We start from the raw sequence: 17,401 nt of genomic DNA on the forward strand, positions 1-17,401 counted from the left end.
CAACAAAAAGATGGTCCATCTGGCATTTGTCATAATTGCTAGATGGCCAATCTCATTGTTCTGTCTGTGGAGAAGCTGGTTGCCAGGAAGTTGGGCGAATGAAATTCATTTTTCACAGTTGGTGATGGCGGATGTCGAAATAGACACCATGAAGAATTACCACATAGCCTTTGAAAGAATAAACCCCGATACGAGTCGTTACCCCTACTGTATCGTGTGGACACCTATCCCCGTACTATCGTGAGTTCCCGGAGTAAACTTGCATGTCTGCTTTGTCGTGTTTAGTGCGTGATTCATAATCAGTGTGGGAGAGTTATTGGTGACAGCTCCGTAGCTAACGTTTGCTAGCTGGCTAGCCAGTTGCTATCAGTTCGCTTATCAGCTGTGTTTAAGCCCTCGCAGTCGGTTATTAATACCGATATGTTCCGAGGACAAAGCTTGTCAAATTTAAAACGGTCGCTTTTCTTATCCGACATACACAGTCAGGGACACTTGACAGCATAGCCCAGGGGCTAATTAGCCTTTGCTGGCTTCGTAAAGGCACACAGGCAAGCTAGGTTACAATAACTTTAGCGAAATGGCTGCAATGTATTCTAATGATTATTCCAACCAGCTGGCTTTGTGTCAAAGTGGCTTGATGCAATCTATCAGTTTCAGCGAGGCAACTCGCTACATAGTAACAAAACCACAAGCTGTTACTGTAGTTTAAAGTGACATCATCCTCACAGACAGGTTGTTGGCATTTTGCATATCAGAAGTTTTTATCAGAAGTTTTTATCAGGCTACCAAAACACATTTCTATGGTTTGGCTGTTTCAAAACAGAAATGTATTTTATTAGCTATATTTAAATCTGATTGTGGTGTAGTGTTGTAGGGAGTGTCTTTTGGAACAAGGAGGAGACAGATACAGGTTGCGTCCTTAATGGCACACTATTCCCTTTATAGTGCACTACTTTTGTCTCTGGTCAAAATTTGTGCACGAATGACAATAGGGTGCCATTTGAGACAGTTCTCACCACCCGCTTTTTCCCCAACAACCAGCTCGCTCCTACATAAAATCTCTCTGCCTAGTATTTAGGTGGGCACGACTGCACTGCACTCTCTATTGGGTCAGACATTATCTAGGGTGCCTCCTCTGTGTCCTGCCCCTCTTTCCTGCACCATTTCACTATTGCAAAAGAGCATCTCTTGAATGCATAATATAATGGTATCATTGGTATAAGCCAATTATATGAAGATGAATCAGCGAGATGCTCTAGTGGGCTGCCAGATGTATGAGCAAAGAATGTTGTTTTTGCATCCCAAATGGCACACTTTTCCCTATGTAGTGCATTACTTTGGGCCCTGGTCAAAATAAGTGCAATCGCTGTAACTCAATGCAGTTACGCCGCGATCAGACCGACATCATCATTGCATCAATGTTGTGTAATGAATTCTGTTGTCAAACTTTTGTAATCCCACATTTTTGGTGGACAACATTCACCTTTTGCTACTATTTCTGTCAAGTCAAGCATACAATTTGATGCATATGTTAGATAAATCCAATGCATGCACCACACAGAACACACTGCAACAGCCTCTGCAACGCAATGTTGCAAGGCAAACACAGCGTTCCATTGGAGATTAATGTACTTCTGGTGTACCAAAATGCAATGACACTGTCAGTGTGATCGTGGTGTAAGAGAATAATACACTGCCCTGTCTGTCTGTTCATTTGATCAGTTAGGCTACAGTGCCTTCAGAAAGAATTCACACCCCTTTACCTTTTCCACATTTTGTTGTGTTACAGCCTGCATTTTAAAATGGATTAAATGAAGATGTTTTGGTCATTGGCCTACACAAAATAACCCATAATGTCAAAGTGGAATTATGTTTTCGAGATTAACTACAAATGAAAAGCTGAAATGTCTTGAGTCAATAAGTAGTATTCAACCCCTTTGTTATGGCAAGCCTAAATATGTTCAGGGGTAAACATTTGCTTAACAAGTCACAATAAGTTGCACAGACTCACTCTTTGTGCAATAATAGTGTTTAACATGATTTATGAATGACTACCTCATCTCTGTACCCCACACATACTATTATCGGTATGGTCTGAGTCGAGCAGTGAATTCTAAACACAGATACAACCACAAATAACCAGGAAGGTTTTCCAATGCCTCGCTAAGCTGGGCACCTATTGGTAGATGGGTAAACATAAAAAAGCAGACATTGAATATCCCTTTGAGCATGGTGAAGTTATTAATTACACTTTGGATGGTGTATAAATACACCCAAGTCACGACAAAGCTCCAGGTGTCCTACCTAACTAAGTTGCCGGAGCGGAAGGAAAGCGCTCAGGGATTTCACCATGAGGCCAATGGTGACTTTAAAGCAGTTACAGAGTTTAATGGCTGTGATATGATAACTGAGGATGGATCAACAATATTGTAGTTACTCCAGAATACTAACCTAATTGGCAGAGTGAAACGAATGAAAAAATATTACAAAACTTGCAATGTCTTTACAACAAGGCGCTAAAGTAATACTGCAAAATACCTATCCCCGCCCCCTGTCACTCAAGAAGCGCATTTGTTGTTCCTCGACCACGAGACACTTGCGTACAGTCTGCATGGTCAATGCAGCTCATGCAACAATGTTGATGACAACGATGCTGTTTTCACTTTGCTGCTTAATAGAAATCCACTAGCATTCTATAATTACACTATTAGTTTGTGTTTCTTACATCTGCAAACAGCTATGTTGTCTTCGCAAGTTGGGCCTAAATCTTGTTAGCCGCTAATGCTAATGGATAGCTAGGTAATAAATGTACTGAGTCAGAGCAAACGTAACTAGCTATACAGCCTGATAATCAGCATTCTAAATCAAAGAGGAATATGTAAAGCATGAATATGTTAGCTATGTGATGTAGCTAAGAGAACATGAAATGTAGCCAAAGATTATAGGGTACACTAGGAAACACTTATCAACACTTTGGTTCCTACCCTGGCATTTTCATTCGTTGTCATGTCAAACAACACTGTATTTAAAGTGCCTACTATTATATTCTAACTATAGAATTAGAATAATCATTCTATTTCCATGATTCCAACAGTTCATAGGGTGTGTCTATGTTTGAATAAAATCAAAATCAAGCTACTGAGCTTGTCTGACGTGTTAAGAACTGTGATTAAAAGAAAATGACACACAAATCACTAAAGAGGGAGCCAGAGATCAATATAGCCTAACCAGAAGAAAAAATCCTGTTCCTGATTACATTTTTTCATTTTAACTAGGCAAGTCAGTTAAGAACAAATTCTTATTTACAATGACAGCCTACTGGGGAATTGCCTTGTTCAGGGGCAGAACGACAGATTTTTACATTGTTAGCTCGGGGATTCGATCCAGCAACCTTTCGGTTACTGGCCCATCGCTCTAACCACTAGGCTACCTGCCGCCCCCAATATAATGTATAAATGTAAGGTAATTCTGAGCAGGATCAGATGGTGACAGGGTCTCAGCAGGTTCAGGCAGCCAGGGAAGACCAGTCTGTGATGGAGCTGATGTGAACTTTGGCAGATACAACACTTTATTCTCTCTGTGCAACAAAAACTGGACAACCCAGATGCTTCAAAGATTGAAACTATTTTAAGGCAGTCAGACAAAAATCTTCAAGTTGATTTCTAAACTGTATCAAGGGTTGATAGAGGCTTTTCCCGATGACTCAAAACATGTAAAGCAAAAATGTGAGGAAGACCTGGTAGACGCTATTGATGATGATGAATGGATACAGATGTTTGAATGCCCAGTCATGTTCATATAATCTCAGACATGAATTACTGCAGTTTAAGACCATCCATAGAACGTACTATATGCCAGTGAAACTGAATATCATGCACTCAGAAATGTAATTCCTCTGCTGGAGGTGCAAAACACAAAAGGGGACATATTTGCATATGTTATGGTCTTGGGAATGCTGGCTGAATTCTGGCAAAGAGTATGTTCTTTTGTCTCAGCATGTCTAGAGATTCTCCCTTCTCCTTATTTTTGTTTGCTTGGAAATGCTGATACTGGAGACTGTTATCAGAAGAAACTGTATAACCAAGAATTTATAGTGGCTAAGAAATGCATTGCTATTATTTGGAAGGTTGGTTATCCTCCCACAATGTCACAATAGATGGCAGAAATGTCAAGTTATGTATCCCTAGATTTGATGTATTACAAGAACAACGGTAGACTGGGCAACTTTCATAATTGTCTGGATGCCTTATATGGAATACTGTATGACAAAAGGATTCTCTATTGAAAACATGCCCATGTCAGGGGAGATATCTATTTAGACGATCCCTACTTGCTGGGCTACTCAGTCCTGGCCCTGGGGGTCTGCCTTACTGTGGGTTGTCACCCTGGCCTTGGTCTAACACACCTGAAACCAATTAATGTTTCACTTAGATCCTAAAGCTGAGTAGGGTGTGTTTGGTTGGGATGCTGCAGGGCCTTGGACCCCTAGGGGCAGGACGGGGTAACCCAGCTATATTGTGTGCAAGTAAAAATAACTCTACAGTATTATTAGGCCTATGAGATTAATTATAAGGAGGATGTGCTGTTTCTGTGTGTTAATGTGTATGTGTTTTCTTTGTATGTTTTTGTTTACTTTTTTTTCCAAGCCTTTACCTTGGGAAAAAAAGTGGGAAGGAAATTGTGTTGGGAGAGTTAAGTTATTGAGTAGACTGGTGGGGGTTGGGTGTGCAGGCGGCTCGTGCTGGCTAGGCGGTCTGGCTGAAATTTGATATAAAGTATGTCTCAATAAAGACAATCAAGTCTTTTTACTTAATTTTTTAAAGAGTTGTTCATTTGTTAGGCTAATGGTTAAAGGTGCAACACAATATTGTTGTTCTAAATAGAGACGGCTAGAAGGGCCGTCATATTGGATTGTGTAGAAATGCAGGAAATGAGCTTTAGACCCCCTTATGTTCCCACCACTTCTAAAACCAAAGTTGCACCCTTGCAGATGGCTGCTACCATTCATTGGACACATGGGAATCTGCACCTCTTCTGGTATCATCCGGGACTTTGCTGGGCCCTACTTTGTCTCTGTGAGTACTTGTGTTCTTCCTCTCCTTTCTTCTGTTTTTTTACTACCCTCTTTTTCTGTTCTTTCTCTCAAGCGGCAGAAGAAAATTGACCTATATCATTTGGCTGAAATCCTGATAGGCCTAGACACACTACACACACTTGCATAGATTTAGGGCCCATTTCCAGGACCCAGATTAAACCTACTGCTGTAGATTAATCTTGTTTGGGGGGAAACCGGAGTTCTCTGTTCCAGGATATTGAGCTTTGTCTGTAATACTTGTTATAAGTATTGTTATAAGAGTTGCCAAGACAGCACAAACAGATTTGGGAACAGGCAAATATAAATTGGAAGAGCTGGCTTTAAACCACATTGAAATACCTATTGGCTGCCTGTAGAGGTAGTGAACTATAGATCTATATAACTAGATCTGCAAGCAGAACCTTATTGAAGTCGTATGTCAAGTGCTGCTCCTTGCAGTGATTGATATATATATATCATACTTATTACTGCGGGCGCTGCCTTGGGACTCGACTGGGGACTCGGTTTCAAGAGAAGAAGAGTCTAAATAGCAGTGTGTGTGTGTGCTCACTATTACATTGGCCTTCCTGGAAGAACTTGTCAGGGAAATACATGTCCCCTCAGGGATCAATAAACAGTTCAATATGGGCTGTTAACTCCCTGAAGCTCCCCAACAAGTACACTGCTACTAGCACACTGCTACAAGCACCCTGTGTTGGCCCCCAAAATAAACTCCATTCCTTGGGATTGCTAAATTGAATAAGAAAGACTATCTATACACCCTACAGTAGGATTTCCCTGGTCTGTAAGAACTAAAGACGAAACCCCTTTGTCACCATGAGCTTTTGTAAATGATAGCATAATGTTTGTTCAAGCTCAGGGAAGGGCACTGGTGGCCGCGGCCCCCTTTTTTAGGGGTTCAATTTCCCAAAACAACTCAGTCGGGGTCTCAATTTACTGTTGAGAGTTAGAATAGTTTCAGTTTCAACATTTCATGACACATGCACAAGTACAATGAAATGCCTTTCTTATAGTGGTGATTTTAGCATCTACAGTTGAAGTCAGAAGTTTACATGCACTTAGGTTGGAGTCATTAAAACTCGTTTTTCAACCACTCCACAAACTTCTTGTTAACAGACTATAGTTTTGGCAAGTCGGTTAGGACATCTACTTTGTGCATGACACAAGTAATTTTTCTAACAATTGTTTCCAGACAGATTATTTCACTTATAATTCACTGTATCACAATTCCAGTGGGTCAGAAGTTTACATACACTAAGTTGACTGTGTCTTTAAACAGCTTGGAAAACTCCAGAAAATTATGTCATGGCTTATGAAGCTTCTGATAGACTAATTTACATAATTGGAGGTAATTGGAGGTGTACCTGTGGATGTATTTCAAGGCCTACCTTCAAACTCAGTGCCTATTTACTTGACATCATGGGAAAATTAAAAGAAATCAGTCAAGAACTCAGAAAAAAAAAAGTGGACATCCACAAGTCTGGTTCATCCTTGGGAGAAATTTCCAAACTCCTGAAGGTACCACGTTCATCTGTACAAACAATAGTATGCAAGTATTAACACCATGGGACCACACAGCTGTCATACCACTCAGGAAGGAGACGTGTTCTGTCTCCTAGAGATGAACGTACTTTGGTGTGAAAAGTGCAAATCAATCCCAGAACAACAGCAAAGGACCTTGTGAAGATGCTGGAGGAAACCGGTACAAAAGTAACTATATCATAACCTGAAAGGCCGGTCAGCAAGGAAGAAGCCACTGCTCTAAAACCGCCATAAAAAAAGCCAGACTACGGTTTGCAACTGCACATGCACAAAGATCGTACTTTTTTGAGAAAATGTCCTCTGGTCTGATGAAACTAAAATAGAACTGTTTGGCCATAATTACCATCGTTATGTTTGGAAGACAAAGGGGGAGGCTTGCAAGCCGAAGAACACCATCCCAACCGTGAAGCACGGGGGTGGCAGCATCATGTTGTGGGGGTGCTTTGCTGCAGGAGGGACTGGTGCACTTCACAAATTAGATGGCATCATGAGGCAGAAAATGATGTGGATATATTGAAGCAACATCTCAAGACGTCAGTCAGGAAGTTAAAGCTTGGTCGCAAATGGGTCTTCCAAATGAACAATAACCCCAAGCATACTTCCAAAGTTATGGCTTAAGGACAACAAATTCAAGGTATTGGAGCGGCCATCACAAAGCCCTGACCTCAAACCTATAGAAAATTTGTGGGTAGAACTGAAAAAGCGTGTGCGAGCAAGAAGGCCTACAAACCTGACTCAGTTACACCAGCTCTGTCAGGAGGAATGGGCCAGAATTCACCCAACTTATTGTGGGAAGCTTGTGGAAGGCTACCTGAAACGTTTGACCCAAGTTAAACAATTTAAAGGCAGTGCTACCAAATACTAATTGAGTGTATGTAAACTTCTGACCCACTGGGAATGTAATGAAAGAAATGAAAGCTGAAATAATACTATTATTCTGACATTTCACATTCTTAAAATAAAGTGGTGATCCTAACTGACCTTAAAACAGGGACTTGGATTAAATGTCAGGAATTGTGAAAAACTGAGTTTAAATGTATTTGCCTAAGGTGTATGTAAACTTCTGACTTCACCTGTATATCTTGGTGGGGCAAAGTCCACACCCCAAAAATTGGGATGCATGCCAGCAAAGCCTCTACACAACACAGCACTAAACAATACATTAATTGCACGACAACGGTGACAAACGGTGCCCACAAACTGTTAGGGCCCACATAAAGCTGTCCCAACAGCAAAGCTTTCTTTTCAGCACAATGGAGTGAATCCTTAGCACTGCTACACCTGGCTATCAGCGGAGCCTTGTCTGGTAGAGAAACAGTTCATTCAGCCTCATTTACTGTCTTTCAAAAAAACATAGCTGATATGGCTAACTTGCTTAAGCTAATGTGGTTTCTACTGACAATTGGGATGTACAAACTATGGTATAAGGGAACGACGTGCGGATAAGAGTCAATCCGTGATTTCCATTAAGACATTAATGAGCAAGCTTGGAAGGGACGTAGTCAATATTACTATTTGTTTAGCACTTTTGAAATGTACAGCGACAGAATTCAGAACATGGGCCATTCTTACAGTATTCTCCCTGTACAAGTCAGAACCATAGGATAAATGAAGGGGGCATATAAGCAGACAATGAAAGCTCTTACAATATTCAATGATGACATTTCTCTAAAACAAGCTATAGGCTACATCTGCACCACCGAGTCAGAACAGTAGGCAAAATTATGAGGGGGAAAGGGACCAAATTATTAGAATGAGGCACATGGGCTACTAACAGCTTACTACACAACATACACTTATTACTTTCTTAGCTACAGTATACATATCTCCCTGGCATATTATGTGATTTATGCAGCAGCATACAATACATTTTTGGACTCACCTTGTTGTGCTATGCTCACTTGAAAAGGAAGGTGGTCCTTCTTGCGGGACAATTTTGTCATCAAACTTTGTCGTCAAAGTCAGAGCTCATTTTTTCAGAGTTCCCAGATGTCTTGAACTCACTGAGGTCTGAGATTTCCCAGTTCCGAGTTTCCAGTTGTTTTGAACACGGCAAAAGTCATTCTGGATTGACAGCATTCCCAATGTATACAATCTTTTTCTGGCCCATGGTGTTGCAGGTGAATGTTTATCCTTTTAAGCTTGGAAAAGAGACCCTTAAACCCAGACTTGGACCACACACCCACCCCACTAAATAGCAGGCTCGTGATTGCTTCGCAACCCTTGCAGTTAGATACTGATTCCTTTCAAAGCACTCATTGTTGAATTTGCGATTTCCAATGTTTATGGCTGATACGTTTTTGTCTATAATATCTCTTAATTATTTATCTTCATATAACAAGGATTGAAAAGGATTTGCCAGTAGATTGTCGACTTGATTCATGATGATGACTGCTTGTCTAGCTTGCTAGCTAAGATTTTGAAAGTATGATGTGGACATGATCAGTCCAATCAAAGCTATGGTGTATATATAACGTGATTTGACATTATTTTATCTGTGGCAAATGACCTTGAGCCTTCTTGGATGGGCACTTCTGATATAACTAAATGACAGCACTCAAGGGGCTTGAATTTTTGATCTCTCCCCGTAGATTTTGCTGTGACGTAGTGTCCCCATGAGTGACAGAACACTGAGCCAATCACGGTGCAACTACAGAACATTACCAACCCCTACGCTCCGTATTTTCCACTGGCTGCCCAATAAAAACTCAATTATTTTTATTTATTTTTTACATTGTTTGCAAACTGATATGTGACGCGTATTAATGACAAAATAAGATACAAAACAGGCAACAACAAAAAAATCAGTTGGGGCCCCACCTGCCCTGATTGACAGGTCACCACTACTTTCTTGCAAGCTCTAACCCCAACAATGCAGTCATCAATAACAATGTACTGTAATACAAAAAATAACAAGGTAGAACAAAAACACACAACATATAAAATACGAAGAACATGATAAAGTAAGTAAGCATACTATATACAGGGTCAGTACCAGTACCATATTTAGAATATGCAGGGATACTGGATCAAGAGGTAGAGAGGTAAGGTGACTAGGTGTCAGGATTTATGATAAACAGTGTAGCAGCAGCAGATGATTGGATGTGTGTATAGTCAGTAGAAATGTATTTGCATTTTATGTGTGTATGAGCAACTGATGGTGTTTGTATGTGTGTTGGAGTATCAGTGTGCGTAGTGTGTAGGGCCCTGTGAGTGTGCATAGAGACTGCAACAATAAGATACAAAGGTCAACTCTGATAGTCCGTGTTAGCTTTTTAGTTAGCTATTTAGCTGTTATGGCATGGGGATAGAAGCTGTTCAGGAGCCTGTTAGTACTGCTTGCCGAGCGGAAGCAGAACAGTCTACGGCTTGGGTGGTTGGAATAGTAGAATACACAAGGTGCAATTTCGAAATGTGGTTGTGAATCAGCAGTTTTTCTCTTGCTATGTCAGTCACTGACAGTCTTTCAATTAGCCATGTCAGCTAACAATTTTTAGATTGGTAAGTTAGTCTAGCCAGCTACCTAAACTTGCAGTAATCATGGTTGAATTACGTACAACAGGGGGGCCCCGTTGATTTTGTTAGTAACTTTCACTCAGATATCATAGGACAAATTGCAAACATTTCTCTCCACCCAACAGCAAAATGTGTAGAATTGCATGAAATGAAGTCTAAAACAGAACTGAAGCATGCTGACACCTTAACACACACACACCAGTGCCAGGCTAACACCTGCTGGGTACTCTTTCTGCTTCCTGTAGCACTTCAACACCTTATATGCTTTGTTGTTGATATCTGCTCAATTTATGAAAATTCAGAGACCCCAAAAAGTGAGCTTCAGGGTGATTTAACATTGTCATTCATTACGTTTGATATTATGAACGCATTACCAATTATATTGCATGTTATTTTTCTTTGTGATTTATTGCAGGAAGACAACATGGCCTTTGGGAGACCAACAAAGTAAGTAAATGAAATGTTCTGGGGTGTGTTTAGTCTTATCCTGATGACTGAAATATTTATTGTCTTCTTCATGGTCAAATCAGTAGAGGGATATTAAAATCTCAGCATCTTTTCTTAACAAACAGTGGGGTTCCAAATCATTGACAACCTTGATAAAGATGAGCAATAATGACTGTATAAAATAAAGAATTCTGTGAAATTCTACTATTTTATGCTAGTACAATTGCTCAGAGAAAGACATTTTGTTTAACAAGTAAAACATACACTTTTTCTCAAAGGTACACCCCTAAAGATTATTTTTAAAAAGTAGTCAAAGTCCCATATTCCTAGAATGCAATGAATACATGAAGCTTGTGACTCTACAAACTTGTTGGCTGCATTTGCAGCTCATTTTGGTTGTGTTTCTGATTGTGTCTTGCCCAGTAGAAATGACTGGTAAATAATGTATTGTTTGATTTTTGGAGTCACTTTTATTGTAAATGAGAATATATGTTTCCAAACACTTGTACATTAATTTGGATGCTACCATGATTACAGATAATCCTGAATGAATCATAAGTAATGATGAGTGAGCAAGTTACAGAGGGTCAAAGATCATACGCCCCAATTTGTTTTTAATTTTAATTGAACCTTTTATTTAACTAGGCAAGTCAGTAAAGAACAAATTCTTATTTACAATGACGGCCTAGGAACAGTGGGTTAACTGCCTTGTTCAGGGGCAGAATGACAGATTTTTACCTTGTCAGCTCGGGGATTTAATCTAGCATCCTTTCGGTTACTGTTCCAACGCTCTAACCACTAGGCTAACTGCCGCCCCAAAACATGTTCTTGGTAATGGTGAGAGGTTAGCATGTCTTGGGGTTATAGTCTTTGACCCTCTGTAACTTGCTCACTAATCATTATTCACGATTCATTCAGGACATCATTCATTCTAGATGTTTGACTACTTTATTTATAAAAATCTTTAGGGGTGTCAATAATTTTGACCCCTACCTTTTTGTGTGTGGGAAGAAAAAAAAGATTACTTGTTGAACAAAATGTCGTTCTTGAGCAATTGTATTAGTATAAAGTAATATAAATTCAAAAAAGGTTTACGCATACAATGTAAATGAGTATTTTAATTATTTTATAATGTCATTATTGGCTCATCTTTATCAAGGGTGTGAATAATTTCGTACCCTATCTTGAATGAAAGCACTTGTGCACAGCAGTTAGCTTGGTCCCAGATCTATTTGTGCTGTGTACCCAACTCAAGACAGCACAAACAGATCTGGGACCAACCAGGCTACAGAGTAGTAGTAGCTTTAGTTTCTGATAGATTCTCTGTGTATTTGAAGATACTGGATGCTGGACGTAGCCAAGGTGTATGCTAGTGGCTCCAACCCCTGGGACACAGCAGTGCAAGACGCCTCAGAGGAGTACAAAAACAGAATGGTAAGGAATTGTAGGCGGAAGGTCATTGGTTTGAATCCAAATTTCGAATGAGGGGGATCTGTTGGGATTCTAGGTACACTACATTACCAAAAGTATGTGGACACCTGCTTGTCGAACATCTCATTCCAAAATCATGGGCATTAATGTGGAGTTGGACCCCCCCCCCCCTTTCCTGTCATAACAGCCTCCACTCTTCTGGGATGGCTTTCCACTAGATGTTGGAACATTGCAATGGGGACTGATGTTGGGCGATTAGGCCTGGCTCGCAGTCGGTCGTTCCAATTCATCCCAAAGGTGTTCGATGGAGTTGAGGTCAGTGCTCTGCAGGCCAGTCAAGTTCTTCCACACCGATCTCGACAAACCATTTCTGTATGGACCTTGCTTTGTGCGCTGGTGGATTGTCATGCTGAAACAGAAAAGGGCCTTCCCTAAACTGTAGCCACAAAGTTGGAAGCACAGAATAATCTAGAATGTCAGTGTATTCTGTAGCGTTAAGATTTCCCTTAACTGGAACTATGGGGCCTAGCCCAAACCATGAAAAACAGCCCTAGACCATTATTCCTCCTCCACCAAACTTTACAGTTGGCACTATGCATACGGGCTGTTAGCTTTCTCCTTGCATCCGCCAAACCCAAATTTGTCCATCGGACTGCCAGATGGTGAAGCGTGATTCATCACTCCAGAGAACGCGTTTCCACTGCTCTAAACTTTGTGGCGGTGAGCTGTACACCACTCCAGCCGACGCGTGGCATTGCGCATGGTGATCTTAGACTTGTGTGCAGCTGCTCGGCCATGGAAACATCCTATGACGGTGCCATTTTGAAAGTAAATGAGCTCTTCAGTAAGACCATTCTACTGCCAATGTTTGTCAATGGAGATTGCATGGCTGTATGCTCGATTTTATACACGTCAGCAGCGGGTGTGGCTGAAATAGCCGAATCAACTAATTAGAAGAAGTGTCCACATACATTTGTATATATAGTGTACCATATACCATTGCCTTTGTGCCTTTGAGCAAGGTTCTTAACCCCTAAACTGTTCCAAGGGTGCCTCACCATACAAATGTTGATTGTACCCCCTCCACAGCACAACCTCTGCTGTGACAACTGTCACTCCCATGTGGCCATGGCTCTGAACCTGATGCGCTATGAGAACAAGACCTCATGGAACATGATCAACCTCTGTCTGCTCTCCCTAGTCCACGGAAAACACGTCAGGTACTGAGATACTGACTCTGTCTTTCTGTCTGCTCTCCCTCAGCTACGACAAGCACGTCAGGTATTCTCTGTCTTTCTGTCTGCTCTCCCTCAGCTACGACAAGCACGTCAGGTATTCTCTGTCTTTCTGTCTGCTCTCCCTCAGCTACGACAAGCACGTCAGGTATTCTCTGTCTTTCTGTCTGCTCTCCCTCAGCTACGACAAGCACGTCAGGTACTGAGATACTGTCTGTCCGTCTTTCTGTCAGCTCTCCCTCAGTGATGACGAGCACGTCAAGTACTGAGATACTGTCTGTCCGTCTTTCTGTCTGCTCTCCCTCAGTGATGACAAGCACGTCAAGTACTGAGATACTGTCTGTCCGTCTTTCTGTCTGCTCTCCCTCAGTGATGACGAGCACGTCAAGTACTGAGATACTGTCTCTGTCTTTCTGTCTGCTCTCCCTCAGTGATGACAAGCACGTCAGGTACTGAGATACTGTCTCTGTCTTTCTGTCTGCTCTCCCTCAGTGATGACAAGCACGTCAGGTACTGAGATACTGTCTCTGTCTTTCTGTCTGCTCTCCCTCAGTGATGACAAGCACGTCAGGTACTGAGATACTGTCTCTGTCTTTCTGTCTGCTCTCCCTCAGTGATGACAAGCACGTCAGGTACTGAGATACTGTCTCTGTCTTTCTGTCTGCTCTCCCTCAGTGATGACAAGCACGTCAAGTACTGAGATACTGTCTCTGTCTTTCTGTCTGCTCTCCCTCAGTGATGACAAGCACGTCAGGTACTGAGATACTGTCTGTCTGTCTTTCTGTCTGCTCTCCCTCAGTGATGACAAGCACGTCAGGTACTGAGATACTGTCTGTCTGTCTTTCTGTCTGCTCTCCCTCAGTGATGACAAGCACGTCAGGTACTGAGATACTGTCTGTCTGTCTTTCTGTCTGCTCTCCCTCAGTGATGACAAGCACGTCAGGTACTGAGATACTGTCTGTCTGTCTTTCTGTCTGCTCTCCCTCAGTGATGACAAGCACGTCAGGTGCTGAGATACTGTCTGTCTGTCTTTCTGTCTGCTCTCCCTCAGTGATGACAAGCACGTCAGGTGCTGAGATACTGTCTGTCTGTCTTTCTGTCTGCTCTCCCTCAGTGATGACAAGCACGTCAGGTGCTGAGATACTGTCTGTCTGTCTTTCTGTCTGCTCTCCCTCAGTGATGACAAGCACGTCAGGTACTGAGATACTGTCTGTCTGTCTTTCTGTCTGCTCTCCCTCAGTGATGACAAGCACGTCAGGTGCTGAGATACTGTCTGTCTGTCTTTCTGTCTGCTCTCCCTCAGTGATGACAAGCACGTCAGGTACTGAGATACTGTCTGTCTGTCTTTCTGTCTGCTCTCCCTCAGTGATGACAAGCACGTCAGGTACTGAGATACTGTCTGTCTGTCTTTCTGTCTGCTCTCCCTCAGTGATGACAAGCACGTCAGGTACTGAGATACTGTCTCTGTCTGTCTTTCTGTCTGCTCTCCCTCAGTGATGACAAGCACGTCAGGTACTGAGATACAGCTGCAGAAAAGGTTAAAAGAAACTCCTCCAGACTGCATTTGCATTGATGTTGTTAAGATTTACAGCACTGTGACGTAACTTCTTTAGGGCCAGAACTGTGAGGTAGGGCTGGATATTGGGTATGTGTACGCTCTGTACTCTCTGGGTCCCAGGGGCTGATAGATATGTCACTGAATTTCCCCTGAATACAGAGAATCCTGGAACACTCTGAGGGACAGACAGACAGAGGGCCTCCTGATGATTCTATGGAGATATTAGGATTGAGTCTGATGAAACAGTGGTATGTTTTGGTTGATGGAATGCGACAGCTTGTCCCCATCCTGTGAGGGTGGTAGCGGGCAGGAGTCTTCCCACTAGCATACTACCTAAAGTGAACCCATGTATGCAGGCAATCTGATTGGTACTCATCCTAGTATGGACATTGGAGCGTAGCTATGTGGGTGGGTGAGTTGGTTGGTTGGACAGACGTGTCACATGACCCTGGCCTGGCTGGATCTTAAGAGGTTGTCATGGAAACCACTTGAGCCTCTGTAATTAAGTGCGTGCCATCTCAGGCGTGTGCTGTCAAGCCTATGGGGGAAATTAGGTGAAAAATTTGATTTTCACTCAGTCACTCCTCAGATCGCTTACGTCTTCTGTTATTGTTGTTGTTCCAGAAAGCCAATGCCTCTCGCTCTCCCTCCCTCTCTCTCTCCCTCTCTCTCCCTCTCTCTCCCTCTCTCTCCCTCTCTCCCTCCCTCCCTCTCTCTCTTTCTCTCGCTCTCTCCCTCTCTCTCTCTCTCTCTCTGCTCCCCATCTGTATCTCCCACTCTCTTTGCCCCCCCCACTCTCTCTCTCTCTCACTCTCCCTCCATCTCTGTCTCCCCTTTTCTCCCCTTTCCAGCTGTGCAGGGTTCCTGAAGACCTGGCTTCCCTTCCTCATGTTGCTGGGTATCATCCTAACTGTGGCTCTGACCATTAACCTGAAGTGACCAGCCAACCAGGTGGGAGGACACAGCTTACAGGGTGGCCAGGGGCAAGGAGCAGAGGGGGGAGTGGGATGGACTCCCTGCAGAAGGGGGGCGAGGGAGATTGGGAGGGGGGGGGGGTGAGAGGACAAACAAGGAGGGAGGGAATGGGAACCCCTTGCAGGTTGGAAGTGACGGTTGAGGTGGGAGGTGTCACACCTCCTCAACTCTGATTGTGAGGATGGAGAGGAAAAAACACATGGAACTGTGACACCCCAGCAACATACAAACCAATGAGAGGACAATGAAGAGAAGGCCAAAAACATCCTCCACTCAACTAAGCACAAAGCCTGTTTGTTTGTAGGACCAGGCAACCTGGCTTTCACTGGTGGCGTTGCCCTACTGAAGCTGGAATACATTTGGATGGCAATTTTAGTTGTTTGTTTATTTTGGGGTTGAGAGTAATTGTTCCTGATGGACGGTAGCTTACTTTTAAATATTTTAATGCCCCCCACAAACATCCCAACTCCATAAATGTTTATGCAATTTTCAAATGTTTTGATTTTCAATGAAGGCCTAGTATATGGTTATAGACCATCATAACCATCCATTACCTAGGAATGTGGAGGAGGAGGATGTTGTCGGTTCTGTAGACTACAGGAGCGATGGTAGTGGTGGAGGGGGTAGGGGTTGTTCTTTCTTTCAGGGGTAGTAGTCTTGTCTCCCACAGGGACAGCAGCATCCTTGCCTTTCTCTCTCTGCCATGCTGAAACCAACACCCACCATCCATTTGAATGACATGGGACGATGATGACGATCCACTGACTCAGTGCTTCCACATACTCTGAGATAAATCAAATACTCCATCTTGATATTTCACTTTAATGCCTTTCAAGGAATGTGTTATTGCATTGGCATTTTACGCTTGGTTTGATACACTTCCTATTACTGCAACTTTTAATAACCTGTGATTCACCAAGAGTGGTTTGTTGTTTCAATGAATTCTATCTATTTACTACTATGGACTGTATCCAGGATAACAACTCTCAAAACTCTGCTATAAGCAAGTGATGCCTCATCTTGTGTGATATCTATGAGCGTAGTTGAACTGCTTCTGTCTGCGTCTTATTTAAATATTTGTCTTTTTCTTAACTCTATTGACATTTGTATGTTTAGACCCATTTTAATGGTGGCTCGTTTTCAAAACGGGATTATAGATGATAGATTTCAGATAATCTCATTAAGTGTGTTGGATTATTTGGATACTTCGTACAGTGGCCATGGTAACCTCTGTGGAACCCTGGACTCATTACTCTGGACTCCACCTGCAGATGGGAATGGAATGCATGATGTTCTGGAATGCTGCAGAGTTCATTTGTGTTCTGTGTTCTAGGATGTGAGTGTGCTAAATGGAGAGCTTCCCAGTCCCTACAGGAGAGGGGTCACCACTTTCTGATCCTGAACACTCAAACTCCAACATCAAAATGTGCCCTAGAAGAAATAAGTACCTCTGAATCCTAGCTCTGACTGGGTTCTTGAACAAATGAAATCAATTCATATAGTTGGTGCCTGAAAAACAATGGTCTTCTATCATGGGTCTTCCTGGATGTATGTACATGAATGGCTCAATTTATATCAAACTACATTTTTAGACTATACCAT

At 42.3% G+C, this 17,401-nt stretch overlaps 1 protein-coding gene across 1 annotated transcript; it reads left to right on the forward strand.

Annotated features, from left to right (window-relative positions):
- The first annotated feature begins 61 nt into the window (after positions 1-61).
- On the forward strand, positions 62-15,841 carry LOC139554880 (transmembrane protein 222-like). The gene is made up of 6 exons (XM_071368115.1): positions 62-240; positions 4,991-5,075; positions 10,569-10,600; positions 11,938-12,034; positions 13,121-13,251; positions 15,676-15,841. The coding sequence occupies exons 1-6, from the start codon at positions 125-127 to the stop codon at positions 15,761-15,763; spliced, it is 549 nt and encodes a 182-aa protein (XP_071224216.1). The 5' UTR covers positions 62-124; the 3' UTR covers positions 15,764-15,841.
- The last annotated feature ends 1,560 nt before the right edge of the window (positions 15,842-17,401 follow it).

Source organism: Salvelinus alpinus, chromosome 26 (genome assembly GCF_045679555.1).
Source record: "Salvelinus alpinus chromosome 26, SLU_Salpinus.1, whole genome shotgun sequence".
Classification (NCBI taxonomy): domain Eukaryota; kingdom Metazoa; phylum Chordata; class Actinopteri; order Salmoniformes; family Salmonidae; genus Salvelinus; species Salvelinus alpinus.

What these genes read in the sequence shown, in the direction of transcription:
- LOC139554880 (XM_071368115.1), top strand. Translation starts at nt 125, where the DNA reads ATGGCGGATGTCGAAATAGACACCATGAAGAATTACCACATAGCCTTT. An exon ending in ACACCTATCCCCGTACTATC is followed by an intron (nt 241 to 4,990) that starts GTGAGTTCCCGG and finishes GCACCCTTGCAG; the next exon opens with ATGGCTGCTACCATTCATTG. An exon ending in CTGGGCCCTACTTTGTCTCT is followed by an intron (nt 5,076 to 10,568) that starts GTGAGTACTTGT and finishes GATTTATTGCAG; the next exon opens with GAAGACAACATGGCCTTTGG.